The 15,767-nt window shown below is 38.7% G+C and overlaps 1 protein-coding gene and 1 non-coding gene across 6 annotated transcripts in view; both read left to right on the top strand.

Annotated features, from left to right (window-relative positions):
• The window catches only part of GTF2E1 (general transcription factor IIE subunit 1), a 44,531-nt gene extending 33,462 nt beyond the window's left edge, over window positions 1–11,069 (top strand). For all 5 annotated transcript variants that reach the window (XM_059687730.1, XM_059687731.1, XM_059687732.1 and 2 more), the window contains one exon: window positions 9,234–11,069. In XM_059687730.1, coding sequence (XP_059543713.1) covers window positions 9,234–9,658 — 425 coding nt within the window. In that variant the 3' untranslated portion in view covers window positions 9,659–11,069. The remainder of the gene's footprint in view (window positions 1–9,233) is intronic.
• Window positions 11,070–12,709: 1,640 nt separating this feature from the next.
• Window positions 12,710–12,816, top strand: LOC132232020 (U6 spliceosomal RNA). Its single transcript, XR_009452184.1, has one exon. It is a non-coding gene; the product is annotated as a U6 spliceosomal RNA (small nuclear RNA).
• Window positions 12,817–15,767: the final 2,951 nt, after the last annotated feature.

Genomic DNA, 15,767 nt, shown 5'->3' with positions numbered 1-15,767 from the left:
TGACCATGCTCTCTGCAAATAGTGAAAGTTTTACTTCTTTCTTTTTTATTTGGATGCCTTTAATTTATTTTTCTTACCCAATCTATGTGGCTAGGATTTCCAATAATATGTTGAATAAAAGTGGTGAGTGTGGTCATCCTTGTCTTGTTTCTGATCTTAGATGAAAAGCTTTCCAATCTTCACTGTTGAGTATGGTGTTAGTTGTAGGTTTGTTATACTAGTATATGGTCTTTGTTATGTTGAGGTATGTTCCCACTTTTTGAGAGTTTTTATCATAAATAGAGGTTGAATTTTGTCATTTTCTTTTTCTGTATTTATTGAGATGATGAGATGATTTTTATCCTTTATTTTGTTTATGTAGATTATCACATTGATTGATTTGCACATGTTGAACCATCCTTGCATCCCTGGAATAAGTCCCACTTGATCATGGTGTACCATCCTTTAAATGTATTGTTGAATCGTTTTGGTAATATTTGGATGAAGATTTTTGCATCTATGTTTATTAAGAATATTGGCCTATAATTTTTTGTGGTGGTGGTGGTAGTGTCCTTGTCTGGTTTCAATATTGGTAATGCTGACGTTATTAAATGAGTTTGGAAGCGTTCCCTCCTCTTCAATTTTTTTTCCTTCCAGTTTTTTGAAAGAGTTTAAAAGGAATATGTATCAAATCTTCTGTGATGTTTGGTAGAATTCACTAGTGAAGCTATCTTTGTCCTGGACTTTTATTTGTTGGGAAATTGTTGAGTACTGATTCAATCTCCTTACTAGTGATCAATCTATTCATGATTGAGCCTTGAAAGGATGTGTGTTTGTAGACATTTCTTCTGGATTGTTCAGTTTGTTGGTATATAATTGTTTATACTAGTCTCTTACGACCCTCTGTATTTCTGTAGTATTAGTTGTAACTTTTCTTTCTGATTTTGTTTATTTGTGTCTTCTCTCTTTTTTACTGGGTTCATATAGTTAAAAGTTTGTCATTTTTTTTTTAATCTTTTCAAAGAACCAGCTCTTGGTTTCATTGATCTTTTAAAATTTCTTTTTAGTCTTCATTTAATTATTTCCACTCTGATCTTTATTTATTATTTCCTTACTTCTGCTAACTTTCAGCTTTGTTTGTTCTTATTTTTCTAGTTCCTTAAAGTGTAAAGTTAGATTGTTTGTTTGAGATTTTCTTCTTTCTTAAGGTAGGCCTTCTTGCTATGAAATTCTCTCTTAGAACTGCTTTTGCTACGTTCTGTAAATTTTGGTGTGTTGTATTTATGTTTTCATTTCTCTCTAGGTATTTTTATTCTTAGAGTTTTGTGTGATAATCCATTGATTATTTGGTAGCATATTGTTTAATCTCCACATTTTTGTGCTTTCTTCATTTTCTTTTTGTGATTGATTTCTAGTTTTATACCATTGTGGTTAGAGAAGATGCTTGATATGATTTCAATCTTCTTGAATTTATTAAAACTTGTTTTGTGACCTCATGTGATGTTCTGGAGAATTTTCCAAGTGCACTTAAGAAGAACGTATATTCTGCTACTTTTAGATAGAGCGTTCTGTATATATCTATTAAGTCCATCTGATCTAATGTGTTGTTTAAGGTCAATGTTTCCTTATTGATTTTCTATCTGGATGATTTAGCCATTGAGGTAAGTGAGGTGTTAAAATCCCCTATTATTATTGTACTAGAGGCCCAATGCATGAAATTCGTGCAGGAGTAGGCCTTCTTTCCCCCAGCTGCCAGCACCAGCCTCCCTCTGGCACCTGGGACCCAGGCATCCCTCACAGCCCCAGCTTCATCAGGAAGGTCATGCAGAAAGACGTCTGGTCTAATTAGCATATTACGCTTTTTTATTATTATACTAGAGGCCCAGTGCATGAAAATTCGTGCGCAGGGGCAGGTGGAGGTCCCTCAGCCCGGCCTGCTGCCCCCTCTCACAAGCCACAGTCTGGCATCGCTCTGCAGGAGACGACCAGGCCAATCAGGGGAAGGCACTGCCCCCATCACCCTGCCACTGCTACTGCCTCTGGCCTCCCTCTGCGGGAGGCGATCAGGGGAAGGCACAACCCCCGTCACCCCACTGCTGCTTCCACTGCCAGCCACCACGGCTGCCAGCCCTCCTTGGCCCTCACAGCTGCCATGACTTTTTCCAGAAGGATGTCCAGAAGTCCCGTCTATCTGGTCTAATAAGCATATTACCCTTTTATTAGTATAGATTGCTTTTAATTTCACCCTTTTAGTCTTTTAATATTTGTTTCATATATTTTGTTGCTCATGTGCTGGGTGCATATACATTTATAAATGGTATATCTTTTTGCTGGAATGGCCTCTTTATCATTATGTAGTGCCCTTCTTCTTCTTCTTCTTTTTTTTTTTTCAATCCTCACCCGAGTATATTTTTCCATTGATTTTTAGAGAGAGTGGAAGGGAGAGGGAAAGACAGAGAGAGAAATATCAATGTGAGAGAAACATACCAATTGATTGCCTCTTACATGTGCCCTGACCAAGGCCCTGGCTGGGGAGAAGCCTGCAACCAATGTACATGCGCTGGCCTGGAATTGAACTGAGGAACCTTTGGTCCACAAGCCAATGCTCTATCCACTGAGCCAAACTGGCTAGGGCCTCTTCTTTGTCTTTTATTATAGTCTTTGTTTTAAAGTTTATTTTTCTGAAATGAGTATGCTACCTCAGCTTCTTTTCCTTTCTATTTCCATAGAATATCTTTTTTTTTAATTTCTTTATTTAATAAACATTTTATAAGAGTTTATTTGAGTCAAATGGAGTATATGCCTGGAAGCAAATCTCAACAGATAGTAATATACTTCCTGCATGGAATATCTTTCACCATCCCTTTACTTTCAATCTCTGTATGTACTTACTTCTGAATTGCCATGGTGCAGGTCAGGGCTATCACCTGGCCTGGCTAAAGCATGCATCAGCTTCAGGCTGAGGGTAGGTGGGGCTCTCAACAAGGCATGCCCACCTGTGTTAACAGATTAAAAGGGGAGTTCCAAATAGTGCCCACCATTGTCTCCATTCCCAGGGCAAGTTCCAACAGTTTTCTGTCTCTGTGGCAGATACTTTAAGATAAGTAAGTAGGTTTCCTTCATGTATGGTTTAGGTACTCTTCAAACTGGTGGTTTTGCACTGTGCCCAGGGCAAGTGAGTTTGCACACAAGTCCTTTAAGTTCAGGTCCTCTGTTTTCTACAGTTCTATGCATTTCCTGGACATACTCCCCATTGGTTTTCAAAGCCAGGTGTTTTGGGAGTTTGTCTCTTCTGTACAGGATTGGGATCCCTCTCAAGTGTGGATACCTACAGCTGGGGTGTGGTGTTTTTTTCTTCTTTTTTTTTTTATAAGACCTTATCTCTGCCTCTTGCCCATCTTTAGGCTGCTCTTTTATCTTTCATTGTAGAGGCTTTGTTCATCCAATTTTCAGATCTTTGTCAGAAGAAATTATTCTCTACTAGAGGCCCGGTGCACAGATTCATGCACCAGTGGGGTCCTTTGGCCTGGCCTGCGGGGATTGAGCTGAAATGGCTCTCCGACATCCCCCAAGGGGTCCCGGATTGTGAGAGGGCGCAGGCCACCAAGGGACCCCACCGGTGCATGATCGGGGCTGGGGAGGGACCATGGGAAGGTCCTGCCCATCTTGCCCAGTCCAGATTGGGGTGATCAGGGCCGATCAGGCTGTCTCGCCCAGTCTCGATCAGGGCCAATTGGGACTGGCCGGCCAGGGAGGGACCACGGGAGATTGGCCAGCCAGGGAGGGACTGTGGGAGGGCTCCAGGGCATGTCCGGCCCATCTCACCCAGTCCTGATCAGCCGGACCCCAGCAGCAAACTAACCTACTGGTTGGAGCATCTACCTCCTGGTGGTCAGTGCATGTGATAGCGACTGGTCGAACGGCCAAAGGAACGATCGGACTCTTAGCATATTAGGCTTTATTATATAGGGTATAGCGGTAGATTTGTTGCGTCCATGGGAAGAGGTATGATCAGGATTTTCTTATACTGGCGTCATGAACTGTTCCTTAATCTCCATCTGTAGATTTAAGAAAGAACCATCTCTTTCTCTTAATTTCTTGGAAAAGTGCTCTTGTGTTCAAGGTGGCCAAATTCATCTCTTCTTTTTTGTTGCCCTAATTCTTTTTTAATCCTCACCCAAAGGTATTTTTTATGGAGGGAGGGAGGAAGGAAGGGAGGGGAAAAAAACATCTATGTGAGAAAGAAACATCAATGGGTTGCCTCCAGTATGGACCCTGGCTGGGGATTGAACCTGCAACCTACATATATGCCCTGACCAGGAGTGGAACCCGTCACCTTTTGGTGTACAGGACAACACTCCAACCAACTGAGCCACCTGGCCAGGGCTGTTGTCCTATTTTATATGCACTATTATTTCTCTGAATTTGGAGCGATATCTATACACTAGTCCAAGTTTTTTTTTCTTGTCTCATAAACACCAAGGAGTTTGTGCCACATGAAATATATAGAAAGATACCACCTGAGTGAAGGACTAAGGATATTCAACATCCATGAAGACTGGTGCAACTTCATACTAGAATATTTTAGAAATCTCTGTGAGCACTAAAGAATTGCATAATAATCATAAGTTTGAGAACTGCAAGATTTTGCTTTGTAAATTTTAGTCTCAAGTTACTGGATTTTGGGGGATGATGATTTAGGAGTACATAGAAAATAGAAGGTTAAGACTGGACAAAGATTACTCAGAAAGTGGGAAGCAGAGATGAAAGGGAGTGTGTACCTCTGGTTGGATTTCATCAGCATTCAAATCTGCATGCCTCTATGTATCTTATTAACATGGCATCTAAGTATGATTCTTTAATAGTAAAGAAGTATCAGTAATTGAAAACCACTTGTTTTTTGGCCTTTCTCCTAACCTTTTTTCCCTTTATATTTAGCATTTCTTTACTGTGTATGCTAAGAATTGTAAAGGTAGTGTGGAATTAGGTAGTGATGATAAAAGCAGGTGATACCTCTAGTGTGATTCTCTTTGGTATCTTCATTCCAGTCAGAAGAAAAAAAGTTAGTTTTTGGCAACCATACTTCACTCTCCCTCCTCCTGATCAGCTTGGCTATGATGTTTATTTTGATTCAAGTTGTTGTAGATTATATAGTAATTAGGCTGTCAGCTATTTATTTAATAGGCTTGTTTTCCCCAAGTTGGCTTCTTGCCTATTCTTGAAGCAACCAAATCTTATTTTCTTTGAACTTAGAAACACAACTGAATAAAACTGTTGTTAACCAATATTATATACAATTAGACTCATAAGCTTAACATTCAATGTTTATAATTCCTAGAATAATCGAATTTGAATCATAAGGACCTTAAATAAGTCATTAGTGTACTAGATTTGTCATGTCTAAATTTGTTTTTGTTAAGTTTTATGACTATAAAATAGACTCTATCCAGTGCATGTATGAATTGAGTCTTATTTGTCTTACCCTTAATTTGCCTCAAACTTCATTTTAACATCTTTCAGAATTTCATAGACTTCAATCATGTCCTTATTACTCTACAGAAAGTTCTAACTCCTTTCCTTGTTTTTTGTTGTTGTTGTTAATCCTCTCCTAAGGATATTTTTTTCCATTGATTTTTAGAGAGAGTGGAAGGGAGAGGGGAGGGGGGAGAAAGAAGAGAGAGAGAAACATCTATTGATTGCCTCCTGCATGTTCCCCAACGAGGGCTGCAATCAAACTGTAACCCAGGTACATGCCCTTGACTAGGAATCGAACCTGCGACTCTTCACTGTGGGCGCAACACTCTAACCACTTAGCCACACTGGGTAGGGTGCTAAAAGTTTTCATTTCTTTTGATTCTACTTTCCTTACAAATAGTTCTGTTCCCCCAGCTCCTCCACCTACAGTTCTTATTTTATTTTAATTGCCTCTTTTTGGACAATCTCCAGTCAAGGTACTCGGCTTGAGACCTACTGACCAGAAAAATACCATATATGTTGTTCATGCATGGGTTCATCATTAATAATTTGAGTTTTATTTCCAATGTCCTTCAGGTTGTTACCTGATACTTTGTTGCTTTGGCTCTGGAAGCATATTAAGAATAACAACCTTAGCCAAACTGGCATGGCTCAGCAGTTGAGTGTCAACCTAAGTACCAGGAGGTCCCGTTTCAATTCCAGTCAGAGCACATGCCCGGGTTGTGGGCTCAATCCCCGGTGTGTGGTGTGTAGGAGGCAGCTGATCAACGATTTTCTCTCATCATTGATGTTTCTCTCTCTCTCTCCCTCTCCCTTTCTTTCTGAAATTAATTTTAAAAAAATAGTATTTTTTAAAAAAACCTTTTCTGCCCTGTATCTGATAGCTTGGACCACACCTTTCGGCATATTTTAGATTACTTTTCTAGAGATTTTTTTACATTTGCCAGTGTAGAACTGGATCTGCCACTTTTCTGCCCATTTATACAACTTTCAGCTCTTCCTATATATTTTCTGCTATCAGCTTGGCCCTTAAGTAGCCAGAATTGCTTTAGAAATTTAGTAATGTTTCTAAATATTGCTCAAATATTAACATCATTAGTGAAGTTGACAATTTCTGAGTATACATTTTTTTTAATTTATAACTTTCTTAAATAAGACTGTTCCTAGAACTAGTGTTTAAACTTTACCATCCAGAGATTTGCTCATTTATCCTAATATTCTGTTTTCTTGTTGTCTTCATCTATAATGCAGAACAATTCCTTTTGTCCCATACCTCTCAAGACCCTTGTCAGAAATCTTTTAAATATAATTTCATTTAGGTTACAAAACTAAATAGATTTTCCCCTCATTTTATATTTATTTTAAGCATTAATCAAAACACTATTTTGGAAATATGAAACTATTTGGAAAATTTTTAAAGAGGTAATGATTGCCTTAGAGCAGCGGTTCTCAACCTGTGGGTCGCGACCCCTTTGGCAGTCGAACAACCCTTTCACAGGGGTCGCATACGACCATCCTGCATATCAGATATTTACATTATGATTCATAACAGTAGCAACATTACAGTTATGAAGTAGCAACGAAAATAATTTTATGGTTGGGTCACAACATGAGGAACTGTATTTAAAGGGCCAGAAGGTTGAGAACCACTGCCTTAGAGACTCATGTGCATTTCTGGTCTTTTTTTTTTTCTTTTGAATTACTGCATTGACAATAAGGGCTCTAGGAGTAGGTCCATCCTTTGGATTTCAGTTCTCATTTTTTGTATCCAGGTTGTCAGAAGCTTATTTTGTCCTGAATTTTTAACTTCTCAATTCTTGTGTCCCATTCTCTTTTCTGCCCAATATCTCATCTCAGGAGTTCTATACTTTTTTAAAATGTCAAGAGCTAATCCATTCCAATATGTTAATGAAAAAATGCTTTCATTTCACCATAGCCAGAATTGGCCACTCCTGAGCCTTTTTTTTGATGCTGCTGTTGATTATAAATACCACTATTCTAAGGGCCAAGCCTATTCTAAGCACTTCACATATATTCACCTAACTCTGACAGTAATCCAGTGAGGTAGATACTATTATTCTTTTCCTGTTTTGTTTTTGAGAAAATTGAAGCAGAACCCTGGCTGGGTAGTTTGGTTGGAGCATCATCCCATGCACCAAAGGGTCACAGGTTCGATTCCCAGTCAAGGCACATCCTCAGGTTCCAGATTTAATCCCTGGTTGATCCATGTTTCTCTGTTTCTCTCTCACATCTCTCTCTCTCTCTCTCTCTCTCTCTCTCTCTCTCTCTCTCTCTCTCTCTCTCTCTCTCTCCAATGAAAAAATATATCCTCAGCACAGTTAAAAATTGTTAACAGTAAGGATTTGAATAAAAAAGTCAGTTTCAAATAACACTTTTAATCCTGTTATATATTTTAAATGGCAATATGTTTGGTATTATTTTCCAAATACTGAATACAAATGTTTGTCTTAAATTTTTCATCTTCAATATATTAGACAAAATGATAAATAGGAAGTGTGTAGTAAGAGAATTTTTATTCATGATACTAGATTCCTTTTTATAAAGAGTTCAAAGTGTGCTTAGTTTGCTTCAGGAAGCTAAAACTGCCATATATTCATTGAGTCATCAAATATTTATTCAGTACCTAACAAGTGATAGGCACTATTCTAGGTACATGGGATATATCACTGAATAAAAAAGATAAATATCTGTTGTGGGGGACCTACATGCTGGGAAAGAGGGTGCTAAAGACAATAGTCAGGAGTTATTTATTATGTTAGAAAATAATTGCTCTGGGAAAAGATAGAGCATTGGGAATATAGAGGTGAATTCAAAGAAGATGATGTTTGAGTAAAGACTTGAAAGATGTAAGGGAATTAGATGTAAGTGTCCCAGGTAGAGGCCAGAGGCAGTACAAAGGCTCTAAGGTAGAAGTGTGTGTGGTGTGTACAGGAATACCATGGAAGCCACTCTGGCTGGAGCAGAATGGGCAAGGGGAAGGAAAAGACGTAGTAGGTGGGCAAGAGGGGTTCAAGATAATGGAAGGCTTTATACACCATTGTAAAGTATCTGGCTTTTCCTCTGAGCAAAGTGAGGAGCCATGTCTTGATTTCCTGTTATGACAGCTACTATACCTGGTCTTTCATAGACATTATTTCATACTAGAGGCCCAGTGCACCAATTTTTGCACCGGTGGGGTCCCTCAGCCTGGCCTGTGCCCTCTCACAATCTGGACCCCTCAGGGGATGTCGGGGAGCCGGTTTCGGCCCAATCCCCACAGGCCCGATCTAGACAGGAGGGAGCCCAATCCTGTACGTTGAGCATCTGTCCCCTGGTGGTCAGTGCACCTCATAGCAACCGGTTGACCAGTCTTTCAGTCATTCGGTCGCTTGGGCTTTTATATATATAGATGCTCTTATCCAGAGTCCTAGAAGGTAGATGCTTTTATCACCCCATTTTATAGAATCAGGTACTGAAGTTTAGAGACTGAATATCCTGACAAGGCTGCATAGTTTACATGTGAACCAGGATTCAGTTCCAGGCTATATTACTCTTAAAACCCATGTACTTAACCATCAGGCTACTTAAGTTCCAGTTTGTGAGAAACATTTTGAATATATTATGGACAGCAGCTCAAAAAGTAGAATCAGTGAAGTTGTATCGGTGTTATTTTATAATGTTATTGTATATTTAAATACCATGTTTTAAAATATATATTTTATTATAAGGGAATATCTTTTATATTTAAGGATATTGACTTTCTGGGTTTTTCCCCCCAGGTGGCTTAGATATAGATGCATTTCAGGAGCGTGAGGAAGGCCGTGCAGGACTGGATGATAACGAGGAGGTTATGCGAGCCCTGCTCATTCATGAGAAGAAGACGCCCTCTGCCACCGCTGGCTCCGTGGGGGCGGCTGCTCCTGTGACCACTGCCAATGGCAGTGACTCAGAGAGTGAGACCAGTGAGTCAGACGATGACTCCCCACCTCGTCCAGCTGCTGTGGCTGCACATCACCGAGAGGATGACGAGGAGGACGACGACTTTGAGGAAGTAGCCGATGACCCCATTGCTATGGTGGCTGGTCGTCCATTCTCGTACAGCGAAGTGAGCCAGCGGCCAGAGCTGGTGGCACAGATGACACCAGAGGAGAAGGAAGCGTACATAGCAATGGGACAACGCATGTTTGAGGACCTCTTTGAATGATCTGTCCCTACATTTTCCTCCTTCCTCTAAAGCTCATTTCAAAAAGAAAGTACCTACCTTTGAAGAAAAGTATTTAAGTGGCTTTCTGCCCTTCTTGATGTAAAGCGATTGTTAATCTTGCGGGGAAAAAAAAAAAAAAAAAAAAAAAAAACACTGGGAGAGAAAGATTGATTTTTATGACAGAAACTTTCCCAAAAGGTAGGTTGGCTACAAGCGTTCCTTTTCCCATTACTACTGCAGTATTGCCATTTTACTGTATTTTCTTATCTAATCCTTTTCCTTTCCTTTTTAAGACACATTCTTCTCCCTTGTGAAATAAATAAGGGAAGTCTTTAAGGTAAATTCTTTCTGTCTGCCTGCAGAAACCCACTATGACAGGTTACAGTAATTCACTGGTCACATTTTTTAAAAATCTATTCTGAGCCAGCATTCCAAACAATTCCTGGTATTGCTGCAAACCAAAGCAGCTTGCCAACAGCAAATCATTTGATGAGGGACAAAACAATCTTAAAACTTCAAGTGAGGATGATGTCAATAAGTAAGGGGGCGTTGGGAATGTGTGTGGAAGAGGGATGGATATGCCTAAATCTTAGGATTAATATCTAAACCAAAATTTGTGTATTTAGAACTGACCTGACTTGAAGAGTCTATTGTTTTGCTTATTGCCTTTTGGTTTGTATGTTGGATGATAAAGTATTTTGGTAAACCCTTATGAAGAAATTAGGGAAAAAAACAAAAACAAACATGAATGAAGGACCAGGAGTTCCAAGTAAAGGGTTCAAAAGTGAAGAGCATTGAGAATAGTACCTTTTAGAATTGCCTGAGTTTGTGCTGATTTGGAAATCCTTTATAGAAAGGTGAGACTGGTCCCTTCCTTTTTCTCTTCTTCTACAGTGCTGTAAATTGTTTAATGAGGGCATTTCAGCAAAAATTAGCATGTAACAATTGATACTCCTCTCTTTTTCTCTCTCAACACCATTGAACGTCTTCTTTGTTTCTCTTTTGATTGTTGTCAGACATGGTATTATAGAGTACACCCAGTATATTGTTGAGCATTGTAACCTCAAGGAACATAGTTTATCATTTCAGTTCTGCTGTGTAGCATGGTATTATTCCCTAAGGCAGAACTTTAAAAGTAAGGAACTTCATACAAGGATCTATAACAATTGTATATTTTGTAATATTTCTCCTTGCATTGTAAGTTTTAAGTATTTATCATTTTTTATAGTACATGTGTGTAGTTAAGGTAGATTTTAGAGTTATCTGAGCCTTATAGGAAGTGGTGTTTCATTTACATGGTGTATGAATGACTGAATATTAACAAACTTTTATACTGACTAAAATTTGTTCATTTCCAACTCTGTAATGTCTTGGAACATAATTAAAATGAATATTCTTCCCATTAAAAAAAGTTTCAGACTTTGTTCTCTTATTAGTTATATTTTAAATTAATAGATGCAGTTGTGTGTGGTCTAAACTTTTTCTGGCAGTAGTTGACTTAAGAGTGACTTTTAGTCCTGACTGGTGTGGCTCAGTTGATTGGAGCATCATCCCATACCCAGGAAGGTGGTGGATTTGACGTTTCTCTCTCACATTAGTGTTTCTCTTTCTCTCTTTCTTTTTCTCTATCTCTGTCTCTCCCTTTTTCCCTCCCTCCCTTCCTCTTTTCCTTCTGCCCTCCCTTTCTCTCCCTTCCTCTCTCTAAATCAATGAGAGAAAAAAAAGAATGACTTTCATTATAAAGTTTCTATGAATGTTTCCCTTTGGAGGAAAAAAACGCACTATTATTATGTATGTACCTTGTACACATGGACTATTCAACTTTTAAATATCTTTTTTAACTTTTATAGTTGTAGAATGAAGTTCACGTAAATAAAATAGTAATCAGATAAAAAGTTTTAAAAACAGTTGTAGGTTAACTGTCATCTTTTTATTTCTCAAATAATAAATGTATTCACTAATTTTTCTTGAATCTGACTTGCATGTTCTTCCTAAAGCTACTATTCTTTTTCTTTCCCATTATCTACCAACTTCTTAAGTAATCATACAGACTAGTTACATACTTCTTTCATCTCCCTCTTGCTCTAGGTTTTGCCCTATTCCTACATAGAAACAGCTTTCCCCAGTCCTAATTGTCCAACCTAACAGCCCTTTATTCCTCTGCTTTTTTTTTTTTTTTTTCTTTGTGGCTGCTTTTCATTATTTGATGCCATCAACTCATTCTTTCTCTTTGAAACGCTTTCATTTGATACCCTAGTCATTACACTGACTCATTACCTCATCGGCTATTCCTTCTCAATCTTTAGACTTCTTTTTTCTCTGCTGTATGTTTCAGCATATCTCAAGGCCTAGTTCTTTTTTCCCTTCTCTCTCTCTCTCTCTCTCTCTCCTTCTCTCTCTCTCTCTCTCTCTCTCTCTCTCTTTCTCAACCCCCCTCCCTCCCTCTCTCCCCCCCCCCCTCTCTCTCTCTCTCTCTCTCTCAAATTTATGTAATGGGAAAATGTCAAAAGTGAAGACAAGCCCTGGCTAGGTAGCTCAGTTGTTTGGAACATCATCCTGTGCATAAAAGGTTGCAGGTTCAATCCCCAGTTGGGGTGAATACAGGAGGCAAGGTGAAGAATAAGTATATTTATTACAGCAGTGTATGAAATAGAATAGGTACATAGGTATACCAAATAGGCATTAATCAGGAATTAAATTATTTTTCCATGAACCACTTAGCCATTAAAAAGAATGTATTGATAGGAAAAGATATCCATAATGTGTAATTATAGAAGGATTCTGTTTTTCTGTGTGTGTGTGTGTGTAAAGAAAAAAGTAGCTAATATATGTGTTGAGACACTAACTTCTTTACATACGTTGACTCATTTAATCTTTATAACCTGTGAGGTAGATATAGGTATACGAAGATGTATATAATTTAGAGTTGAGAATTACAGTGGTCTTAAGTTATAATGGAAAAGGTATTTTCATTTTGAAAATGAAATCAAATAGACATTTTAAAAAGTTCATGTAGAAGGTACTTGGTAGAATTAAAGAAATAGAGTGACAGTGCTCATTTCAGCAGCACATATACTAAAATTGGAACAATACAGAGAAGATTAGCATGGCCCCTGCGCAAGGATGACACACAAATTCATGAAGTGTTTCATATTAAAAAAAAAAGAAAGAAAGAAGAGTGACAAAAGTAAGCTTTTTATATTATTGCTAGGATTTTTAGGTGTTCCTTTTATAAATCCTGGATCTATCATTTCCTTATATAAACATCTCTGAATTTATACTCAAAATTAATAGGGAAATATAGCTTAATATATAAAATTTTGTACACTACCCCACATTTCAATAACATATCTAGTGACTCAAGGGAGTTTGATATTCCTTTATCCAACAGGTTTATGGGTGTTGAGTGGCACAATAATCTGGTGAGAAAAGCCAATCAGTGACAGGATGACCAGAAATGGGAGCCCTCCCAATTAGCAGCTCTCAGAAGGGCAGACTCACACAAGGTTGGTCCATACATGTGGTCACAGTGTTGCTGACCTCGGGATATATGGAGTTGTTACCACCCACAGCCTATAAGAATGGCCGGCAACTCCTCTCTGAGCGAGATGGGCTGTATTAGTATAGCTCAAGTGTCAGCTACCCACGTGTCCCACTGTCCTTTAAGATTTAAATAGAACAGTTGTATCCTAACACCATGGGATACTTCTTCAGTATCATCTCTTTTGGGGAGTGTGGGGAAGGGCTTGGTGGTTTATACCCTCCTGGTCTGCCTCCCTGCTTCCCTGGCTTCTCCACCTCTCCTCTGCACCACCTGTACTGACTCCTGAGTGTCCTCAATGCAAGTCTGTGTAACGGATCCTCACTGAAGTTCTTATAGTAATGGGCAGGGGACAGGCAATGAAAGGGTTTTTTTGTCTCAGCATTGCATAGTCCAGGCATATAAGGGTGGATCATATACATTCTTGTTCTTAAAATGAGTCTCTTGCCATTCTCACAGAGTTCACCTCAAGTACAATCCTGACTTTAAATCTTGCTAAAATTTCGGCTCATTTTTTCCTTCTCTTCAATCACCCCTTTCTTTCCAAAGGCCTTGGAATGTTATAAATGTATCAGAGGAAATAACTTTGTTCTTCATTTTATTCCTATTCCAAACAGTGCTGTGAATGATCCTATCACATCCAAAGTGGCCTATCAGGATGTTTGCTTAACCAAGGAGCTATCTCCCCACCTCTAGGAGTCAGCATGGAAGGTTAACTGTGGCTTTTAAAGGAACTTTTTTCTCTTCCCACTGCACTAAAATATATTACTTATATAGTATGTAAGTAAGGTCATGTATAAACAGTCCTGGCTCCAGGGGATCCATAACCTTGTATCTGGTGGGAAAATGCTTTTATTCTACCTGCCCATGAAGTTAAAGCCTTTTTCTTATTAAGATGCCCCCTTTCCCCAAAACACCTTAAGGAGTATTAAGGTTAAATGAATGATTAAAAGAAATTATCTAATTTGGCATAGCCGGAAGTCAGGAGACTTAAGTTCTAGGCCCAGGACCAGTTAACTAGATACTTGCACTGTGATACTGTTATCTAATGTAATCTTTCTGGGCTGGTTTCTCAGCTGTCAATAATGAGAGGATTTTGCTAGGATCACCAATGATTTCCTCTGCTCTGATATTTTTATGGAGGTAATACATTTTAAAATGAGGCCAAATAATAACCTAAAAAAAGAGAGAAAAAGTCTTCTTATATGCTACAGCAATTCAAACCAAGTGAAAGATATTTTATTTGAGGGTCTAGTGTAGGTGGCAGTTTAGGGTTTAGAACAGCCGTGGGCAAACTACGGCCCGCGGGCCGGATCCAGCCCGTTTGAAATGAATAAAACTAAAAAAAAAAAGACCGTACCCTTTTATGTAATGATGTTTACTTTGAATTTATATTAGTTCACACAAACACTCCATCCATGCTTTTGTTCCGGCCCTCCGGTCCAGTTTAAGAACCCATTGTGGCCCTCGAGTCAAAAAGTTTGCCCACCCCTGGTTTAGAATGGAGCAAACCACAGAAAAAACAATTGCTAATTAGGCTTCTCTTTTCCTATCTTGCCAAGATACTTCATTTCTAATCATCTGAATGAGAAAGACATATTTGAATATTTCATAACTTTTTTTGATACCATTTTGAGAGAATTGGACTAAATGGGAATAAGATTGGGAAGAGCAGTTCATTTTCTTTTCTACGAGTTGGCTCTTATGGCTAGATTCCCAGCCAGGACCACAATAGAAAGACAACATATGTACTTCCTTTTTTTTTTTTTTTAATTCCTGAGTTTTAAAAAGTAACTAAGAAATGACAATCAAAAAACAAATAAGAAAATCTTTAGAATTTAGAAATCAGTATAATTCCACCTTCTACTTGTTTAGCATTTTGTTTCCACCAAAGCTATTTCACATGTATTATCTCTTGGGAAGCCGACTGGTATGGCTCAGTTGACTGGAGCATGGTCATAGGCACCAAAAGGTTGCCAGTTCAATTCTCTCTCAGGGCACACACCTGGGTTGTGAGTTTGATCTCTAGTGGAGCGTATAGAATGCAACGGATTCATGTTTCTCTCTCTCTCCCCCACCTCTCTCTCTTCCTCTCTCTCTCTCTCTCTCTCTCTCTCTCTCTCTCTCTCTTTCTGTCCTCAGATGAGGATTAAAAAAGAAAAAAAAATCTCTTGGGGAAATGAAAAAGATTTTTAGAAAGACACTGGCACTATGGTAAATTTACTATGTATTCATTTGGCTTTTTATATCATAAAAGAAGCAAAATAAATTGAACAAGATAAATACAGGTATTCTCAAAATGTAAGTAAAGCCAAATAGGCTGAGAAGGGGAGAGTCATGAAATTGCCCTCCTTTCTTGGAAGAGCTAGAGCATGAGCTGATTCTGCTGTGCCCTCCGCAGGATGAGTAAGTACCCTCAGCTTCTCTTAAGAGCTTCATGTCCTCAACACCAGAGGCTGCCTTTCCTATTCCAGTTGCAAAGCAGACAGACCTAGTACATGACCCAGTTTCAACAGTCAGCCCCACATTCCCTGTCGACAGGAGTACATTATTGCATACCTAATGTAA

This window comes from Myotis daubentonii, chromosome 3, assembly GCF_963259705.1.
Source record: "Myotis daubentonii chromosome 3, mMyoDau2.1, whole genome shotgun sequence".
NCBI lineage: Eukaryota > Metazoa > Chordata > Mammalia > Chiroptera > Vespertilionidae > Myotis > Myotis daubentonii.
Note: the sequence above shows the minus strand (reverse complement) of the source record. Positions and strands in the feature narration are given on the sequence as shown.